This window comes from Acomys russatus, chromosome 26 (genome assembly GCF_903995435.1).
Source record: "Acomys russatus chromosome 26, mAcoRus1.1, whole genome shotgun sequence".
In the NCBI taxonomy this organism is placed as follows: Eukaryota; Metazoa; Chordata; class Mammalia; order Rodentia; family Muridae; genus Acomys; species Acomys russatus.
In genome coordinates, this window is record NC_067162.1 from 41,664,759 (window position 1) to 41,681,365 (window position 16,607).

The 16,607-nt window shown below is 50.4% G+C and overlaps 2 protein-coding genes across 2 annotated transcripts in view; both read left to right on the forward strand.

Moving 5' to 3' along the window:
• Nucleotides 1-7,831: 7,831 nt before the first annotated feature.
• LOC127209080 (40S ribosomal protein S17) lies at nucleotides 7,832-8,309 on the forward strand. Its single transcript, XM_051168630.1, has one exon. The coding sequence runs from the start codon at nucleotides 7,852-7,854 to the stop codon at nucleotides 8,257-8,259; it is 408 nt and encodes a 135-aa protein (XP_051024587.1). The 5' UTR covers nucleotides 7,832-7,851; the 3' UTR covers nucleotides 8,260-8,309.
• A 3,290-nt stretch (nucleotides 8,310-11,599) lies between these two features.
• Nucleotides 11,600-16,607, forward strand: part of Cmip (c-Maf inducing protein) — a 198,037-nt gene continuing 193,029 nt past the window's right edge. Inside the window, exon 1 of the mRNA XM_051169014.1 lies at nucleotides 11,600-11,936. Coding sequence (XP_051024971.1) covers nucleotides 11,637-11,936 — 300 coding nt within the window. The 5' untranslated portion in view covers nucleotides 11,600-11,636. The remainder of the gene's footprint in view (nucleotides 11,937-16,607) is intronic.

The window sequence follows — 16,607 nt, forward strand, 5'->3', positions numbered from 1 at the left end:
TTGGAGCTACTAGAAAATGTTCCCTCTTTCTCCTCTCGCTGGGCATGTGGGGACAGCTCCACATTCATGACGGTGGTGAAGGAGAGCAGGGCTGGAGACCCCACACACTTTGCACATTTCTTAAGCACTGACTTCCACCTATGCCTTGTCCCGAGCTCCTAAAGACATTCCTCTGTCTCTCTGTCTCTGTCTGTCTCTCTCTCTTCCTCCCTCCCTCCCTCCCCCTCTCCGTGCCTCTCCTACCCCTGGCCCTTGGTTTTTCAAGCTGTCCAATGTCCTGGACTCACTTTGTAGAGCAGGCTGGCCTGTAACTTGCATAGATTTGTTCTGCCTCTGCCTCCCGTGAGCCACCATGGCCGGCAAGACGTTGTCTCTTGTCACAAGAGGCTGGTTTCAGAGATGGGAAAAGACTGGCTAGTGCTATTCAGCTAAGGAGGGTAGCCTGCGAACTTCACCTCCTTCCAAAGTTCTTACTACCCATGTCTCCTGGATAGACTTCCTATGCTCCTTGATGCCTAAAATTCTTTTTTTTTTTTTCTAAAGTAGCCCAGGCTAGCCTCAAGCTTCCTGTGTAGCTGAGGTTGATCCTGAGCTTCTTACCCACCTATGTTCCCCTCCTGAGTGCTTAAATCATTATGACCCTTCTACACCAGGGTTACTTTCTACTTTGTGGCTGAGCCAGGTGATCACTTGAAAGAGCCAGCTTTGCCTGGGGCTGGAGAGATGGCTCAACAGTTAAGAGTACTGGCTGTGGCTGGAGGTAGTGGCACTCGGGCGGCAGGGGCAGGTGGATTGCTGTGAGTTCGAGGCCAGCTGGAAGCCAGTTTGTGTACAGAGCAAGTCCAGGACAGCCAGAGAAACCATGTCTCAAACAAAAAAACAAACAAACAAACAAACAAACAAACAAACAGAGTATGGGCTGCTCTCCCAAAGACCCAGGTTCCATTTCCAGCACCCACATGACAGCTCACAACTGTCTGTATCTCCAGTTCAGGGGTTCCAGTGCCCTCACACAGACATACGTACAGGCAAAACACCAATGCACATAAAAATAAAAATAAATAAATAAATCATTAAAAAAAAATCATCCTCGGTTTAGATCCCAGCACCAAAAGCAAAGCAAAGCAAACAAAACATTTCAGTAACATTTACTTTTCTATTTTTTATAATGTGTGTGTGTGCATGCACACACGAATGCAGGTGCCCTTGGAGGTCAGAGGCATCATATCCCTTTGGCACTGGAGTTTCAGACAGTTGTAAGCCACTGATAAGGGTTTTCTGGGATTTGAACTCTAGTCCTCTACAAGAGCAGTACATGCTTTTTGACCCCGAACCACCTCTCCAGGCTCTCGATCTTTTTACAGTCTCACTATGTAGCCCAGACTAGCCTTGCGCTTGCCGTTCTCCCGCCTCAGCCTCAAAGGGCTAGAAGTATACACGTGTCATCAGGTCTGGCTGAGTAAGACTGGTTTAAAAGGGGAGAAAATACACAGCACCTAGTAGCTGGCCAGAGTGCCACAGACCTATAATCCCAGCATTGAGGAGCCTGAGGCAGGAGAATTGCTGTTAATTTGAAATCATGCTAGGGCACATAGTAAGTTCAAGGACAGCAATAGTTATATACATAGACCTTGCTTCAAACTAACAGACATCAGAACCAAACAAACATTAAGGTGTGTGTGTATCAGTCTATTGATTGCAAAAAATCTGAATTCCAAAGCAATACTCGATCTTGTGTAATGCTTTTCTTTAAGTCCACAAACGTCACTATATGGTGCAACGAAAAGGATGGCACTTCGTGTTCTCTCCTTGGCCTCTTAGTCCCCTGAAACCTGAGAAGCCAGGGAGGGGCACTGTAGAGTCAACACTCCAGTTTGCAGTCATGGTCACAGGTTGATACATATGAAATCATGTTCCTACCCCTTCCTGTCCTCTCTGCCCACTGATGTCACCTTGAAAATGACAAGGGCCTCCCATAGCCCAGGAGAAGGGGGCAGGGGTGGGGCGGGTGGGTGGGGTGGGTAAGGATTCAGGTTCTAGGAGGCAAATGGACCTCCTCTACCCTGGGAGAATAAATAAGTGCACTTTATTATCTGATACATAGATTAGATGCCATGGCACGGAGTGTGTGTTCTGTAAGGGGGTGTCTAATGCTTGTGAGAAATGAGGTCCTGTGATGCTCTGCAGGCTGATGCAATGTTAGCAGGAAAGGTTTCAAGGCTTCCAGACCCAGGGCACCATAGGTAGTCAGGAAACTGGAACCACTTCGGCACACATTTTTCTTTTCTTTTTTCCAGACAGGGTCTCTCTGTGTAACATTAGCTGTCCTGGACTCACTTTGTAGACCAGGCTGGTCTACAGCGATCCACCTGCATCTGCCCTCCAAGTGCCAGGATAAAAGGCAGATGCCACCACTGCATTGCCTGCATTCAGTGTCTAATCTTTTTTTAAAAGATTTATTTGTTATGTAAATAGTATGCATCAGATCACATTATAGATGTTTGTGAGCCACCATGTGGTTGCTGGGAATTGAACTCATGACCTCTGGAAGAGTAGTCAGTGCCCTTAACCGCTGAGCCATCTCTCCAGCCCTCAGTGTCTAATCTTTTGTTGTTGTTTTTGTTTTTGTTTTTGAGACAAGGTTTCTCTGTGAACAAGATTTATTTATTTATTATTATGCATATAATGCTCTGCCTACATGTACACCTGCACACCAGAAGAGGGCATCAGATCACATTATAGATGGTTGTGAGCCACCATGTGGTTGCTGGGAATTGAACTCAGGACCTTTTGAAGAGCAGACAGTGCTCTTAACTCTGAGCTATCTCTCCAGCCCCATATCTCATCTTTTTTATGCACGTGGCCTGGTGCTGTTAAACAGGCCCCCCAAACATGGCCTCATTCAAACTGCATGTTACAGTATCCTATGGTCCCCACATTCTTTGACAGTCAGATACATTTAGCTGTGAAGATGTTTGCTCCCAGATCCTCTATGTAGCTTCCTCTGTGAGGAACTTATCACAGTGTGAGTGTGAATCCCCTCAGCCTGAGACCCACAAAATGGTCCAATAGAAGGAGGCTGGCACAGGGACATCTATCACGGAGAAGCCGCTGAGAGAAAAGGGGACATCTCCCTTTAAGCCAGGCGCCATTCTTGTCCTTACCCACAGCAGGTGCCACTTAGAAATATCTGAACATCTTTTTGTTTGACACAACTTGGGGGTGCTGGTAACATTCAATAGGTGGAAGCCATGAGTGCGGTGAAACGGGACAGTTGCCTGCTTGTCACAAAGAGAGATTTGTCCCAAATGTTCAGAATGGTCAGAGTCAGCAGCAGTCCTATGGAGGTGCAGTGTCTAGAGGGTCCACACCCCAGGTGGAGGTAGATGGATGGGATTAAAGAATTGGGTGAGATAACAAGGGCATTCTAAGGGTTGTGTCAATATGGCTTTTAAAACAAAAGCAGGGGTAATGGGGGTGGTCAAATGACTCACTGTATAAAGGCACTTGTCACCATAACATGTATGTGCCCATATACAGATATATAAAAATAGATAAGTGTAAAAAATAAAACAAAACACAGGGCATGGTGGCACATGCCTTTAATCCCAGCAATGAACTCAATAGCTCATAATGAGTCTCAGAGGGGGTGTTTACACCAGGGGAGTTGGCAAGCTGTGAACCAGGGCTTTCTTTTTTTTCAGCAAGCTGACTTGTTTGACCATGTGCCACCGGGTGCAGAGGCAAGCCTCTCTAGAAGAAACCCTGCCTGCCTGGTGGGCATCAGGATTTACATGTCATTTCATGAGCTATGCAAAGGCCAAGCCAAGATTGCTACTGGATATGACTTTGAACTTCATCAAAGTGGAAGACATGGGCTGGAGATATGGCTCAGCCATTAAAGGCTAGGCTCACAACCAAAGCAGAGGACACACACACACACACACACACACACACACACTTCTGTTTCTGTTTCTTTTGTTATTTGTACAACTCTCAAATTCAGTGCTTTAAGGGAGACTCTTGGACATTTGTCCCATCTAAGGAGAGTCTAGAATTTTTTTTCCCCTGAGATAGGTTTTTCTGGGTAGCCCTGTCTTGTCCTGGAACTCATTCTGTAGACCACACTGGCCTGGAACTCATACAGATCTGCCTGTCTCTGCCTCCAGAGTTCTGGGGATTAAAGGAGTGTGCCACCACCAGCTAACTGAGAATCTGGAATCTTATGATGCAAAGTCAATGGGCCTGTGTCTCCTATGAAGACCTAGACCTTCCGGTATGGAGCTCCCAATGGCATCTAGTGGCTGAATTCAGGTTCAGTTGGAGGTGAGGAACTGGGAGAGAGTGAGGCAGGGGCTCCATTGCGCCTTACCTGTCCCAGTTTAGGAGGCTGAGGACTCCATTATTGTAGACTGAATACCAACTGCCATCTCATATAACAACTTCTGATTCAGACTTGTGTCTAGAACTTTTCCCACAGCCAGGGAGTGGATGACATTGAAGCAGTCATTGTCCTCTCCTTCTTATCTTCTTCCTTTACAAAACATTAAAAAAATTACTTTTGAGACAAGATCTCATATATTTTAAGCCATGCAGGGACTCACTGTATAGCCAAGGATGACTTAGAAGCCAAGATGACTCTCTTGCTCCCCCACCCCCAAGAGCTAAGACCACAGGCATGGGCTACCATGTTTGGCTTTCTTTCTTTCTTTCTTTCCCCCCTCTTTCTTTCTTCGAGACAGGGTTTCTCTGTGTAGCCTTCACTATCCTGGACTTGCTTTGTAGACTGAGCTAGACTTGAACTCACAGAGATCTGCCTGCTTCTGCCTCCATGCTGGGATTAAAGGTGTGCGCCACCACTGTTTGGCCATGCTTGGCTTTCTTGCAAAGCCTTGAGCCTGTATTTCGCTTGTTCTAAACTAAAGCCAAGGGATGGTATTCCTTATAGATGACAGAGATGGGAGTCAAAGCTCTCAGAGCACCGTCTCAGGAAAACATGCAGGATATTTGTGATGTTTCCCAGCAACCCCAGAGGACTGAACAGACTACGGAAGTGGAGATCAGTCCAATCAGGTCAATCTTGAATTAGGCTTTGGCTTTTATTTTTCTTTTAATTATTTGCTTTATTTTATGCATATCAGTGTTCTGCCTGCACGGATGTCTGTGCACCACATATGTGCCTGGAGTCCTTGGAGGCCGGGAGAGGAACCCCGATCCTCTGGAGCTGGAGTTACAGATGGTTGTGAGCTTTCAAGTGGGTGCAGGGAACAGAGCCCAGGTTCTCTGTAAGAATAGGGAGTTCTCTCTTTTTGTTTTTTGTTTGTTTTTGTTTTTTTTCCAGACAGAGTTTCTCTGTGTAGCCTTGGCTGTCCTGGACTCGCTTTGTAGACCAGGCTGGCCTTGAACTCACAGCGATCTGCCTGCCTCTGCCTCCCGAATGCTGGGATTAAAAGCGTGCGCCACCACACCCGGCAGAATAGGGAGTTCTCTTAACTGCTCAGCCATTTCTCTAGCCCTTCCTAGTCTCATGTAGCCCGAGCTGGCCTTGAATTTCTTAAGTAGGCAAAGATGGCATTGATTTCTGATCCTCCTGCCTCCACTCTGCTAGTGCTGGGAGTAAAGATATCTAGCACCACATTTAGTTTATGTGATGTTGGGGATAATGTAAGGCCCCAGTCCTCAGTTTTAGGTTTGAATCTTGGCTGACTCTCGCTAGTTCATTAACTGACTCACTCTGAGACTTAACTTCTTCTCTCTAAAAATGATGGCTTTCTGGGCTGTCTGGGAGAAAAAAAAACGAAACCAAACAGAGTGTCTAAATACAGGACCTGCTTGCTGGTTGCTGCTGTCATGACATTTCTGCTTAATGTTTAAGGTATCAACCCAATGACTGCACTGAGCATGGCGTGCTAAATCCAGCTTAGTCACCTTTCAGCTGGAGCCTGGGACCCTGAATCAGTAGAGGAAGTAGACAGATGTCACAGACACAGAGACCAGTTCTGCTTACACAGAGCACCCCACGCAGACCACCTTGTCTCCCCATCTGAGTGTCCTTGGCTGATTCTTTTTTTTTTTCCCCTGAGACAGGGTTTCTCTGTGTAGCCTTGGCTTGCTTTGTAGATCAGGCTGGACTGGAACTCACAGAGATTCATCTTCCTTTGCCTCCTGAGTGCTGGCTTTAAAGGCGTACACCACCACCACCAGGCCCTTGACAGCTTCTTCTTCTTCTCCTCCTCCTCCTCCTTCTTCTTCTTCTTCTTCTTCTTCTTCTCCTCCTCCTCCTCCTCCTCCTCCTCCTCCTCCTCCTTCTTCTTCTTCTTCTTTTTTATTCCAAGACAGGATTTATCTGTGTAACAGTCCTCCTGGCTATCCTGGACTCATTTTTGTAGACCAGCCTGGCCTAGAACTCACAATGATCCACCTGCCTCTGCCTCAGGAGTGTTGAGATTAAAGGTGTGAGCCAGCACGCTAGGCTCTTTGATAGATTCTTTACTGGTCTCTTCAAAACTAGGCTATGTGGTTGCTCCCCTCAGCCACACCAAGCTGTAGCCACCGACCCTGTTGAAATGTCATATACAGTTCACTCTGGCCTACTCCATGAGGTTACTCTACACTGCTCCAGTTTCTAGACTTGCATTTCAGGGCACGGGCCACTCCCCTCTGAGGGGGCCTCTGCCTTGCCTGCCTCCGCATCCTGACAAATGGCTGTATTTTCTGAATGAGCCAAACAGCCCTTCTACCCCTTTGCCTCTTTGTGGGTGATTCACTTTCTCTGGAGCCTCTATTCTCTCATCTGATTCCTTTCTGTTTTTTATTTTTATTTTTATTTTCAATGATCAATTATGTGGATGTGTGTCTGCCTTTGGTGTTGTGCACATGAGTGCAGGTGCTCTTACAGTCCAGTAGAGGGCATTGGATCACCCAAGGCTGGAGTTAAGCTTGATCTTTTTCTTTTCTTTCTTTCTTTTTTTAAGTTTTTTTTGAGACAGGGTTTCTCTGTGTAACAGCCCTGGCTGTCCTAGACTCGATTTGTAGACCAGGCTGGCCTTGAACTCACAGAGATCCACTTGCCTCTACCTTCTGAGTATTGGGATTAAAGGCATACGCTACCACCCCTGGTTGTTAGAGGGGATTTTGAGGTGCTTAACATAGGTTCAGGGAACTAAACTCAGGTCTGCAAGAACATAATTTTTTTTTTTTTTTGGTTTTTCGAGACAGTGTCTCTCTGTATAGCCTTGGCTGTCCCGGACTCGCTTTGTAGACCAGGCTGGCCTCGAACTCACAGCAATCCACCTGCCTCTGCCTCCCGAGTGCTGGGATTAAAGGCATGCGCCACCACGCCCAGCTTCAGAAATTATTCTTGTTTGTTTTGTTTTGTTTTGTTTTGTTTTGTTATCTGTTTTTCAAGACAGAGCTTCTCTGTGTAGCCTTGGCTGTCCTGGTCTTTGTAGACTAGGCTGGTCTTGAACTCAGAGATCTGCCTGCCTCTGCCTCCTGACTGCTGGGATTGAAGGTGTGTGGCGCCACTCCCTGGCCAGAAAGCATTCTTTACTACTGAGCACCTCTCTGGTCCCTTCAAATGATTCCCAAAGCCCTCTTGGAGGTTACCCAGCTGCTCCTCTTTCATCTAGCCCCAAGCACAATGAAGCCAACTGTCTGCTTTTTGCACTGCTCCTGAGCTCTGAGCCCAACCTCACTAGCTGGAGGTCTGTACAGGCCAATCAAGTGCTATGTGTCCTTATCCGCAGGAGTGCATGCTGAGAGCATCCTTGCAGACTAGGAGCTCAGGGACCACCATGACTGACAGTCAGAGTTACCAATACCGCTCCTCTTTTACCGAGACCCGCCAACATGGGCCGCGTTCGCACCAAGACCGTGAAGAAGGCGGCCCGGGTCATCATCGAGAAGTACTACACGCGTCTGGGTAATGACTTCCACACCAACAAGCGCGTGTGCGAGGAGATCGCTATCATCCCCAGCAAGAAGCTCCGCAACAAGATAGCCGGCTATGTCACGCATCTGATGAAGCGGATTCAGAGAGGTCCTGTGAGAGGCATCTCTATCAAGTTGCAGGAAGAAGAGAGAGAGAGAAGAGATAATTACGTTCCTGCGGTCTCAGCCCTAGACCAGGAGATCATTGAGGTAGATCCTGACACCAAGGAGATGCTGAAGCTTTTGGACTTTGGCAGTCTCTCCAACCTGCAGGTCACTCAGCCTACAGTTGGGATGAATTTCAAAACACCACGTGGAGCCGTTTAAATCTGTTCTGTCATATTTTCAATAAACCTGAAAACAAACAAACAAAAAAAGAGTTACCAATACCACACAGTACCTGGCTTAGGCTCACAGACAGCAAGAACTCAACAAAGGTTTGCATGGACCTAACCCTGCCCCTAAAAAGGCTTGAGCACCACCATCTTTCACACCTGTATTTCTATCAGGCAGGGTTCCCTTATTGCTCCATGGTTTTTACAATCCTGATAAAGTTTGGCACTTGAGTGAAATGTCAGTTAACTGTGGGAAGGTAATGAATTTCCAGTTTTCAACCGAACAGTGTCTCCTGTGGGCCACAGAGAAAAGTTTTGTTCATCTCCTGCACAGATGGAATGTGAATTTTTTAGGAGACATGTAGCTCAGGCTGGCTTCTAACTCAGGGTCCTTTCGCCTCAGCCTTCGTAAGAGCTGGGTTTACAAGGGTGTGCTACCGTAACCGGCTAAGTGTTTTATTTAGTGAGGGAGGCAGGCTGAAATCTGTCTCCCCCTCTCCCCAGTCCTTGACGGTTGTTCTTTTTGTTGTTGTTGTTGTTTTGTTTTTGGTTTTTGTTTTTTGAGACAGGGTTTCCCTGGGTCACCATGCCCAGCTTTTCTTTTTTGTTTGTTTGTTTGTTTCTTTCTTTTTTTTTTTTTTTTTTTTTTTTTTTTTTGAGTCAGGTCTCTCTCTGTGTATCCTTGGCTATCCTGGACTTGCTTTGTAGACCAGGCTGGACTCAAACTCACAGAGATCCACCTGCCTCTGCCTCCTGAGTGCTGGGATTAAAAGCGTGCGCCACCACCACCTGGCGTGGTAGCACACACCTTTAATCCCACCACTCCGATGCAGAGGCAGGCAGATCTCTGTGAGGCCAGTCTGGTCTACAGCGTGAGTCCAGGACAGCCACGGCTACACAGAGGAACCCTGTCTGGAAAACTAGAAAACAAGCTGGGTGTGGTGGCACACACCTTTAATCCCAGCACTCAGGAGGCAGAGGCAGGTGGATCTCTGTGAGTTTGAGGCCAGCCTGGTCTACAAAGCCAGTCCAGGACAGCCAAGGCTATGCAGAGAAACCCTGTCTCAAACAAACAAACAAACAAACAAACAAACAAAAACCAACAATCACAATAACAAAACAAACAAAAACAAAAAAAGAGAAAAAAGAAAAGAAAAAAAAAAAAGAAAAGAAAAACAGAAAACAAAAACTAAGGAGGAGGGGGGAGGAATGGGAGGATACAAGGGATGGGAGAAACATTGAGATGTAACAAGAATAAATTAATAAAAAAAAAAAACTAAGGAGGCAGAGAGCTGCTGTGCTTTGTGAGTATTGTATAGGATCTATTTGTATGCATATTCATGAGTGAGTGCACATGTGCATACTACAGCACTGGTGTAGAGGTCAGAAGATAATCTTGGGTGTTTTCCACCTTACTTGAGAAAAAGGTCTCGTTTTGCCACCTTGTACCAGACTAGCTGGCCCTTGCACTCCCAGGGGATTTTCTTTCCTCTGCTCCCAGCTTACAGTCCAGAGCACTGGAACTACTACCCACATGCTACTGAGCTAGTGTGTGCTGTGGTTTTTTTTGGGGGGGGGGATTTGAACTCTGATCTTCATAGTTGCACAGCAAGCAATTTTAGCATCTCCTGAGCCTAGCTACAGGAGACCCCATGGAGGAGTTCCTTGCCAGCAATGACAGAAAGGGACATTTTTTTTTTGTCTCTTAGCTGTCACACCAGCTATTTGATGTGAGTCTCTCGAGACTGAAGACTAGAGCTGACCAGGTTCAGTCTGAGACTCTGGGGTAGCCTGTGGTATGGGTGGAACCCAGAGGGGCTGGATGACTTTGGGAGGGATTTGTTCCCTGAGATCCTAGGAGGGGCTCTGTGTTCAGGAGGCTGAGGGTTTGTGTCCTCTTCTAGTAAGGACCCCCCAAAGCAAAGGCCAAGAGCCATCAAAGACCAGAGGAGAGGCCTTCAGTTGGGGCTATTCTCAGGTGACTGAAGGATATTCCTTCCTCCCCATCCCCCTGCTTTTTAAAAATTAAGTGGTTTTTATTTTTTATTTTTTTGAGATATATACTACAGGTTGGTTTTGAACTCACAGGCAAAGATGACCTTGAACGTAAGTCCTCTTGCCTCTGATTCCCTCGTGCTAGGATTACAGGCACATGGCACCTTGTGGGGTTATGTAGTGTTGCGGTTCCTATCTAGGGTTTTGTGCATGCTACACAAACACTATAGTGACAACTATACATCCCCCAGTCCTTTTTTTTTTTTTTTTTTTTTTTTTTTAACCAAACCAAACCAAACAGGGCCTTCCGTAATGACTGGTCTCGAATTCACTATGTATGTAGCTTAATCCTGCCGGTTCAGCTCCCTGAGTGCTGGGGTTGTAGTGCTGAGCCACCACGCATAGCTCTAGGGGGTGGGGGAGGAGGGCGGAGGGGGTTGCAATTTCAATTCCAAGAAACTGTTTTATGGCCCAATCTGGCCATCCTTGAGGAAGCAGCTTGGGTTGGGAAGGCAGCGTCAGGGGTGCAGCGGGCAGCACCCCAGCTTTTGGCTCAGCCTTGGACTAGGAAGGGGAAGCACTGGTCTGCATCCTCTTGGTCATGGGGTAGACTTTATTTCCCAAGCCCGGTCCAGGATGGCGGGGTGCCTAGGGGCGCAGGGCTCAGCAGTGCACCCTCGGGGGGCGCGGCTCGCTCGACGTCCCCCGGGCACACTACCCATATTTCCCGGCCTGACGCAGGGGCTGTCGAGGATCGCCCAGTCCCGGCCCCCTCCCCAGAGGCCGCCCCTCCCGTCGGGCCGCGCCCGCCTCCACCAAGTCCCGCCCGGGGCCCGGCCCATCCCGGACTCCGCCCGCCCCGGGGAGGCCGAAGCCACTGTTGCCGCCATTGACGTCAGAGGGCGGGCACATGACCCCGCGGGGACCAATCGCGTGCGCCAGCCTCCCGCAATCTCCCCGGCAGCCGGCGCGGCCCCCGCCCGCAGCACACACTCGCGGACGGACGCGGACACACGCACCGCACAGCGCGCCCGCGCGAGGCCGAGACACGCCCGCGCCCGCCGTCCCCGGCGCCGCCCCCGCCCCCGGAGGGCCCGATCCTCTCTGCGCCCCGCGATCGCCTGCTGCCCTCGCCGCAGTCGCCAACCCGTTCGCGCCGGCATGCGCCCCAGTAGCTAGAAGGAAGCAGCTCAGGAAGCGCCCCGCGCGCCCCCGCCCGCCCCCGCGCGCTCCCGTTCGTCCCCGCGGGGCGCCCCCAGCCCACGCCCCCCCACCTTCCCGGCGGTGGGGGGGTGCGGGCCCTCCGCGGGGGCCCCGCCGGCCCGGCCCCACGCCAGCCGCGATCGCGCGCGCGGCCCCCGCCCCGGCGCGGCCATGGATGTGACGAGCAGCTCGGGCGGCGGCGACCCCCGGCAGATCGAGGAGACCAAGCCACTGCTAGGGAGCGACGTGACGGGCCCCGAGGGCACCAAGGTGATGGGCGCCGTGCCTTGCCGCCGGGCCCTGCTCCTGTGCAACGGGATGAGGTACAAGCTGCTGCAGGAGGGCGACATTCAGGTCTGTGTCATCCGGCACCCTCGGACCTTTCTCAGCAAGATCCTCACCTCCAAATTCCTGAGGCGCTGGGAGCCGCACCACCTAACGCTGGCCGACAACAGCTTGGCATCCGCTACGGTGAGTGGCCCTGCGTGGCCGTGGGGCTCCCCAAGCTGGGGTCTCCCGGGACCGAGGCGCCCCCGCTGGCTGTCCCCGAGCGCGGGGCCCCCGGGTCCCGGCCTGTGAACAGAGCTGGGCTGGAACCTCCAGACCTGATCTTCCAAGGCAGGCTAGGGGAGCCCTCCGTCGTGTCCTGGACACTTAGCCCACCCGGGCTGAGTGCTTGGGGACTTCTGCCGGAGCGCCTGCGTCTCCTATGGCTGGGACCTTGGTGAACCCTAGTCTGGGCCCTGAGGATAGTGGTGTGTTGTTCCTTTTCTGAATCCGTTGCCCATCTGGATCTGAGCTACAGAAGAAAACAAAACGCAACCCTCTCCTCCATAAAAAAAATCGTAACCCCCAGCGCCAACTATGTCCAGAAAGCAACTCCTGCATTCGGTTTAGCCTTCCTTTATTCTTTTTTTTTTTTTTTTTTTCTTTCTTTCTGCCGGGCCTGGCAAGGCAAAACCGGGTGCCTGCCCTTTCTAAAAAATCTGCTTTGCACGTTAGGAGGTTGGAGGGGTAAAGGGGGTCGAGGTCCTGGACCCGGTCGGTCCCTGGGATAGTCAAGTTTTCTGGGTAGCTGGGTTTTCTGAGCTGGACTGCTCAGCCTGCCCTTGCGTTGTCTGTGGAGCGTGTGTAAGCATGTTTTGTGGCTGCGTCCTGTTTTGTTACAGTTTTTTTTTTCTGTGTGGCCAGGGCCGGGTCAGCTGGATTCTCGAGATGGAGAAAGGAGGATCCTTACTAGTTGCTTTCGGAAATCGAATCTGCAAATGGTGGCCTTCTTCCTTCTGGGGACAGACAGCTGTGGTGGGGTCGAGGAGGGGGAGTGGGGGCGGTGGGCAGGGCCTAAACAGGATGCTTTGTGTTTTCCAACAAGGGCAGTTTCAATACAGGCTTTGGCTGGGCCTTAGCCTGGCGCTTGGGGGACCCCATCTTTGTAGGGGCTCCCTTCTTGTCTAGAATGTACCGTCTCCCCATGGCAGGCTCCGTGGTGTTTAAACAACCATCATGGGAGAGGACAGAATCCACCGCCCTCTCACACCTGTGCCAAGAAAGCCCAGCCAGGAAACAGGGTGTTGCTTACATGCATGCCACAAATGTGTAGCGTGTGTAGACAGTGCCTCGAATCCATGTTCCCTCGGTGGTGTGTCACACAGCCTGTGACACATGCTCCTAGGAATGGGGGGGGGGAGTTAGCTTAGACACCCCTACTCCTTGAGTCTACTTTCCCTGTACCCCCTCTCCTACCCCCCTCCCCCCAGAGCATTGTGGTACACAAAGACTTTTATTCTGAATTTTGGATCCAGTGTGCTGAAAGCACCTATTTTTTATAGGCTATGGGCATGTTGGTGCAGTAACTGCAGACTTTGTCCCCAGGAGGATTGAGGGTTGCCGGGAGGTGGCCCAGTCTTCTCTGAGACTGGTGTGTGTTCTTAACACCCTGCCTTGAGTCATAGGCCTCGGCCTTGATTTACATTTGATTGGACAGTACCGAGGGTTTCAGGTCCCAGGGGCACTTGGTAACCTTCCCCAGGCTCTGGAACCCCCAAGTACAGCTTTAGCATTATTACCTGGCTGAGTATGGGGGGTGATGGCGCTTTATTAGGCTCTGTTCTTTTTTTCTGCCATCCCCTCAAAATGCTGGCAGTTGTCAGCGAAGGACAGTAGTTGAGAGGGACAGTGGCCTGCTCTGGGAGGACAGGACATTCCCTGGTCTTCCTGGGCATGGTCACTGTGTGGCTAGCTGGTCCTTGCCTATCTCAGGCTAGAGGACCCCTTACTTTCCCTGGCTGCTCAAGAGGTCTGTCTCTCTGGGAGAGAGCAGAAGGGAGTCAGACCTGATAGTCTCCAGCAGCCAGGGCCCCTTGCCCGCCTGGGCAGCTGAGGTCAGGGGCTACCTCTGAGGAACACCCGAGTCCTGTGTGTGGCCCCAGGTTATCTGAGGAGCAAGTTTGATGACGGTAGAGCCTTCCTTAGAAAAAGGAAGTGGAGGCTAGGCTGGCATAATCCTGCCCTTTCCTTTCTTCACCTGGTGTGAGGGAATTCCTTCAGTGTAGCTCTTGCTTTGTGGGGACGGCGTTGGGGGCCTCCAGTGGAGGCCTCTAGTGGAGATGTGTGCCTCCCCCACCCCCAGGGCCTGTGTGGATGGAGGTGTGGCCGCCAGGGCCTGGAGCAGTGGCCTCCAGGCCAGAGGTAGGCTTGGAGTTTGCTGCTAGGGATCTTGTCCCATGTTGCGATATCTGCTTGGTGTCCACTGTCTGGGAAGTGGAAGAGCCTCCTTGGGGTTCCCTTAGGCCTGGGCATTATGTAATCTATCTGCATTTTATAGTGCGGCCCAGCTACTCTATTGAGAAATATTTGCTCAAATGAAACAAAGGTGAATTTGAGTGCAGTTCATTTCTACAAAACCCGTTGTAGCCCCTGGCCCAGCCTTGAGTTGTCCATGTAGAAGTGTGTCTCACAGAACGGTGAAGTATATATACATTGTTAATATGGAGCTCAGTTTAGAACTGTCCGGGGATTATCCACTTAATTGTGTGGACTTCAGGCTCGGGGACGCAGAGTGACTGGCCTGGATTTGAATCAGTCAACAAACAGTCCACTCCTTTGCCCAAACCATCCACTGAGTCTGCTGTCTACGCTGGTTCAGCTAAGAGAATCGTGAGCGGAGTAGAGAGGCTTCCTGGACCTCAGTTGCGCCGAGCCGAGGTGCAAGCCAAGTTTCGGGGTGTGGGGGGAGAAGTCTCCTAGTCCCTCCTGGCATGGGTCTCCTGCTGGTGACACACTTAGTGTGAAAGTCTCTCGGTTTCCTGGGGAAGGAGACCCAAAAAGGAGTCTGATGCCACCAGACCTGTCACCCCTCCCCTGACCTGGCGGTAAACTTTGCCCTCAGTGGGGTCAGGTCAGAACTTGCCCTATGCTGTCTCCCGGGCCCGGTTACTGATTAAACCCTTGCAGAAGCAAGGCCAGTTTTGATGTGCTTAGAAGAATTTGGATCATTTGGAACCCAAATGCTTGTCAACAAAGGAGGAAGCTCTCCAGCGTGTGTGGGAGGGGTTATGGGGGGGGGGAGACCTCCTGAGGGACAGAGGCTGGACCTTTTTGAGGACTGGCCTGCTGCCAATGTGGCTTCTCTTTCCTCATTTGTACTTCCCCATCTCTGGGCCTTCCTGTGCTCAGTGTGGCTGCCTACCTTGTTATGGCTTGGAACCTGCAGCGAGCCCGTTGAGGAGGACAGGAATCCATCTTCCCATTTGTTGCCTGGCTAAATTTGATCACCTGCTAGACATGTTTGTCTTTTGTCTGTAGCCTTTGTTTCCACCGCGCCAAAGAAGTACAGGGGGAAAAAAAAAAAAGCACCCCACCTTTCATTTCATCACACCCGTTGAAAACAAAACAGAACAAAACAAAAACCAAACAAACGGAGGAGGCCCGCGGTTTCAGAAAGGTGGTTCTAATCCGCAAAGTCCTTTCTTCCCGTTACTGAGCTGGAGCGGAGATTCAGACACGAGGGACAGTAGCGGCCTTTATTCTCCGGCCCTGCCCTTCCAGGGCTGTTGTTTGCATTGTCTCTACCTTTGCTCAGCTCCAGCATCTCTGGGAAACCTGGTCAGGTGCACAGGACCACCTTCGTTCTCGACCATGGCTTCCCCCCTCCCTGGATGTCTGAGCATCTGTCCTGTGAACTTGGGATTTTGTTTCAACAAAATGTTTCTGAGATGTACTGCACAGCCCTTTTGTAGCTAAGTGTTAAACACCTCCAGGCCTCCAGGTGCTGGGATTTTCTTTTCTTTTCTTTTCTTTTTTTTTTTTGCCTCCTTGAGAATAAACCCTCCATTTCCAATATGAGTGTTTGGATATGTGCTAACGTTGTTTTTCTATTTTGTCATGAATGTCCCTCCTCCGTGTGCCCATCCTTCCCTCCTTTTATGATTCTGGCATTTAGTAAGCACTTTTTTTTTTTTTTTTATGTCACAAGTTGATTTTGGAGTCCATCAGATTTGTAGGTAGTGGTGTGTTCGGAAATGGAGCCAGGGACGGCACAGGTGAGAGCGGGCAGACAGCACTTTCTGTGGCCAGGCATCGTGGCCCCTTCCACGGGGCTAGGAAGTCAGGGCAATTTAAGAAGAGGTGCTCTCTCTGGCCGTGGGTGCCCTTTCTGTTAGTAGGTCTCTTCCTAGGTGCTGGTGTGTTCTCTACTGGGCCACAAGGGAGGGAGCCTCCCGCTAAGAGTCTGGCTTTTGGGATCCTGGGGTGTGTAGCCCCAGGGCACCCCACCATCGGTCACTTCTCCCTCACCTCTCTCCAAGGGGACCAGCCTGGTATTTTGTTGGAATGGATATTTGAGATGGTCTAGTTACGCCCTTGATTAAAGGATTAAATGAGACAGGGCCGGGTACACACTAGCCTTGCAGTGTCCCCACCGTGGGGCAGAACAAACTGGGGTTTTACTGTAGTCACGTGGAGCAGGTCTGGAGCCTGGGGTGGCTGCTTTCTGGCTGTGTATCATTGAGCTTTCCCTGAAGGGGGGGTCTTCTTGATTGTTTTCCATGTGGAGGGTGACAGCTGTACCTCACTTATTATGTTGGTAACTCAGATGTTGACGCTGGTTCTGGGTAAACACCTAGTAAGATGGCCAGCACACAG

What these genes read in the sequence shown, in the direction of transcription:
- LOC127209080 (XM_051168630.1), top strand. Translation starts at nt 7,852, where the DNA reads ATGGGCCGCGTTCGCACCAAGACCGTGAAGAAGGCGGCCCGGGTCATC.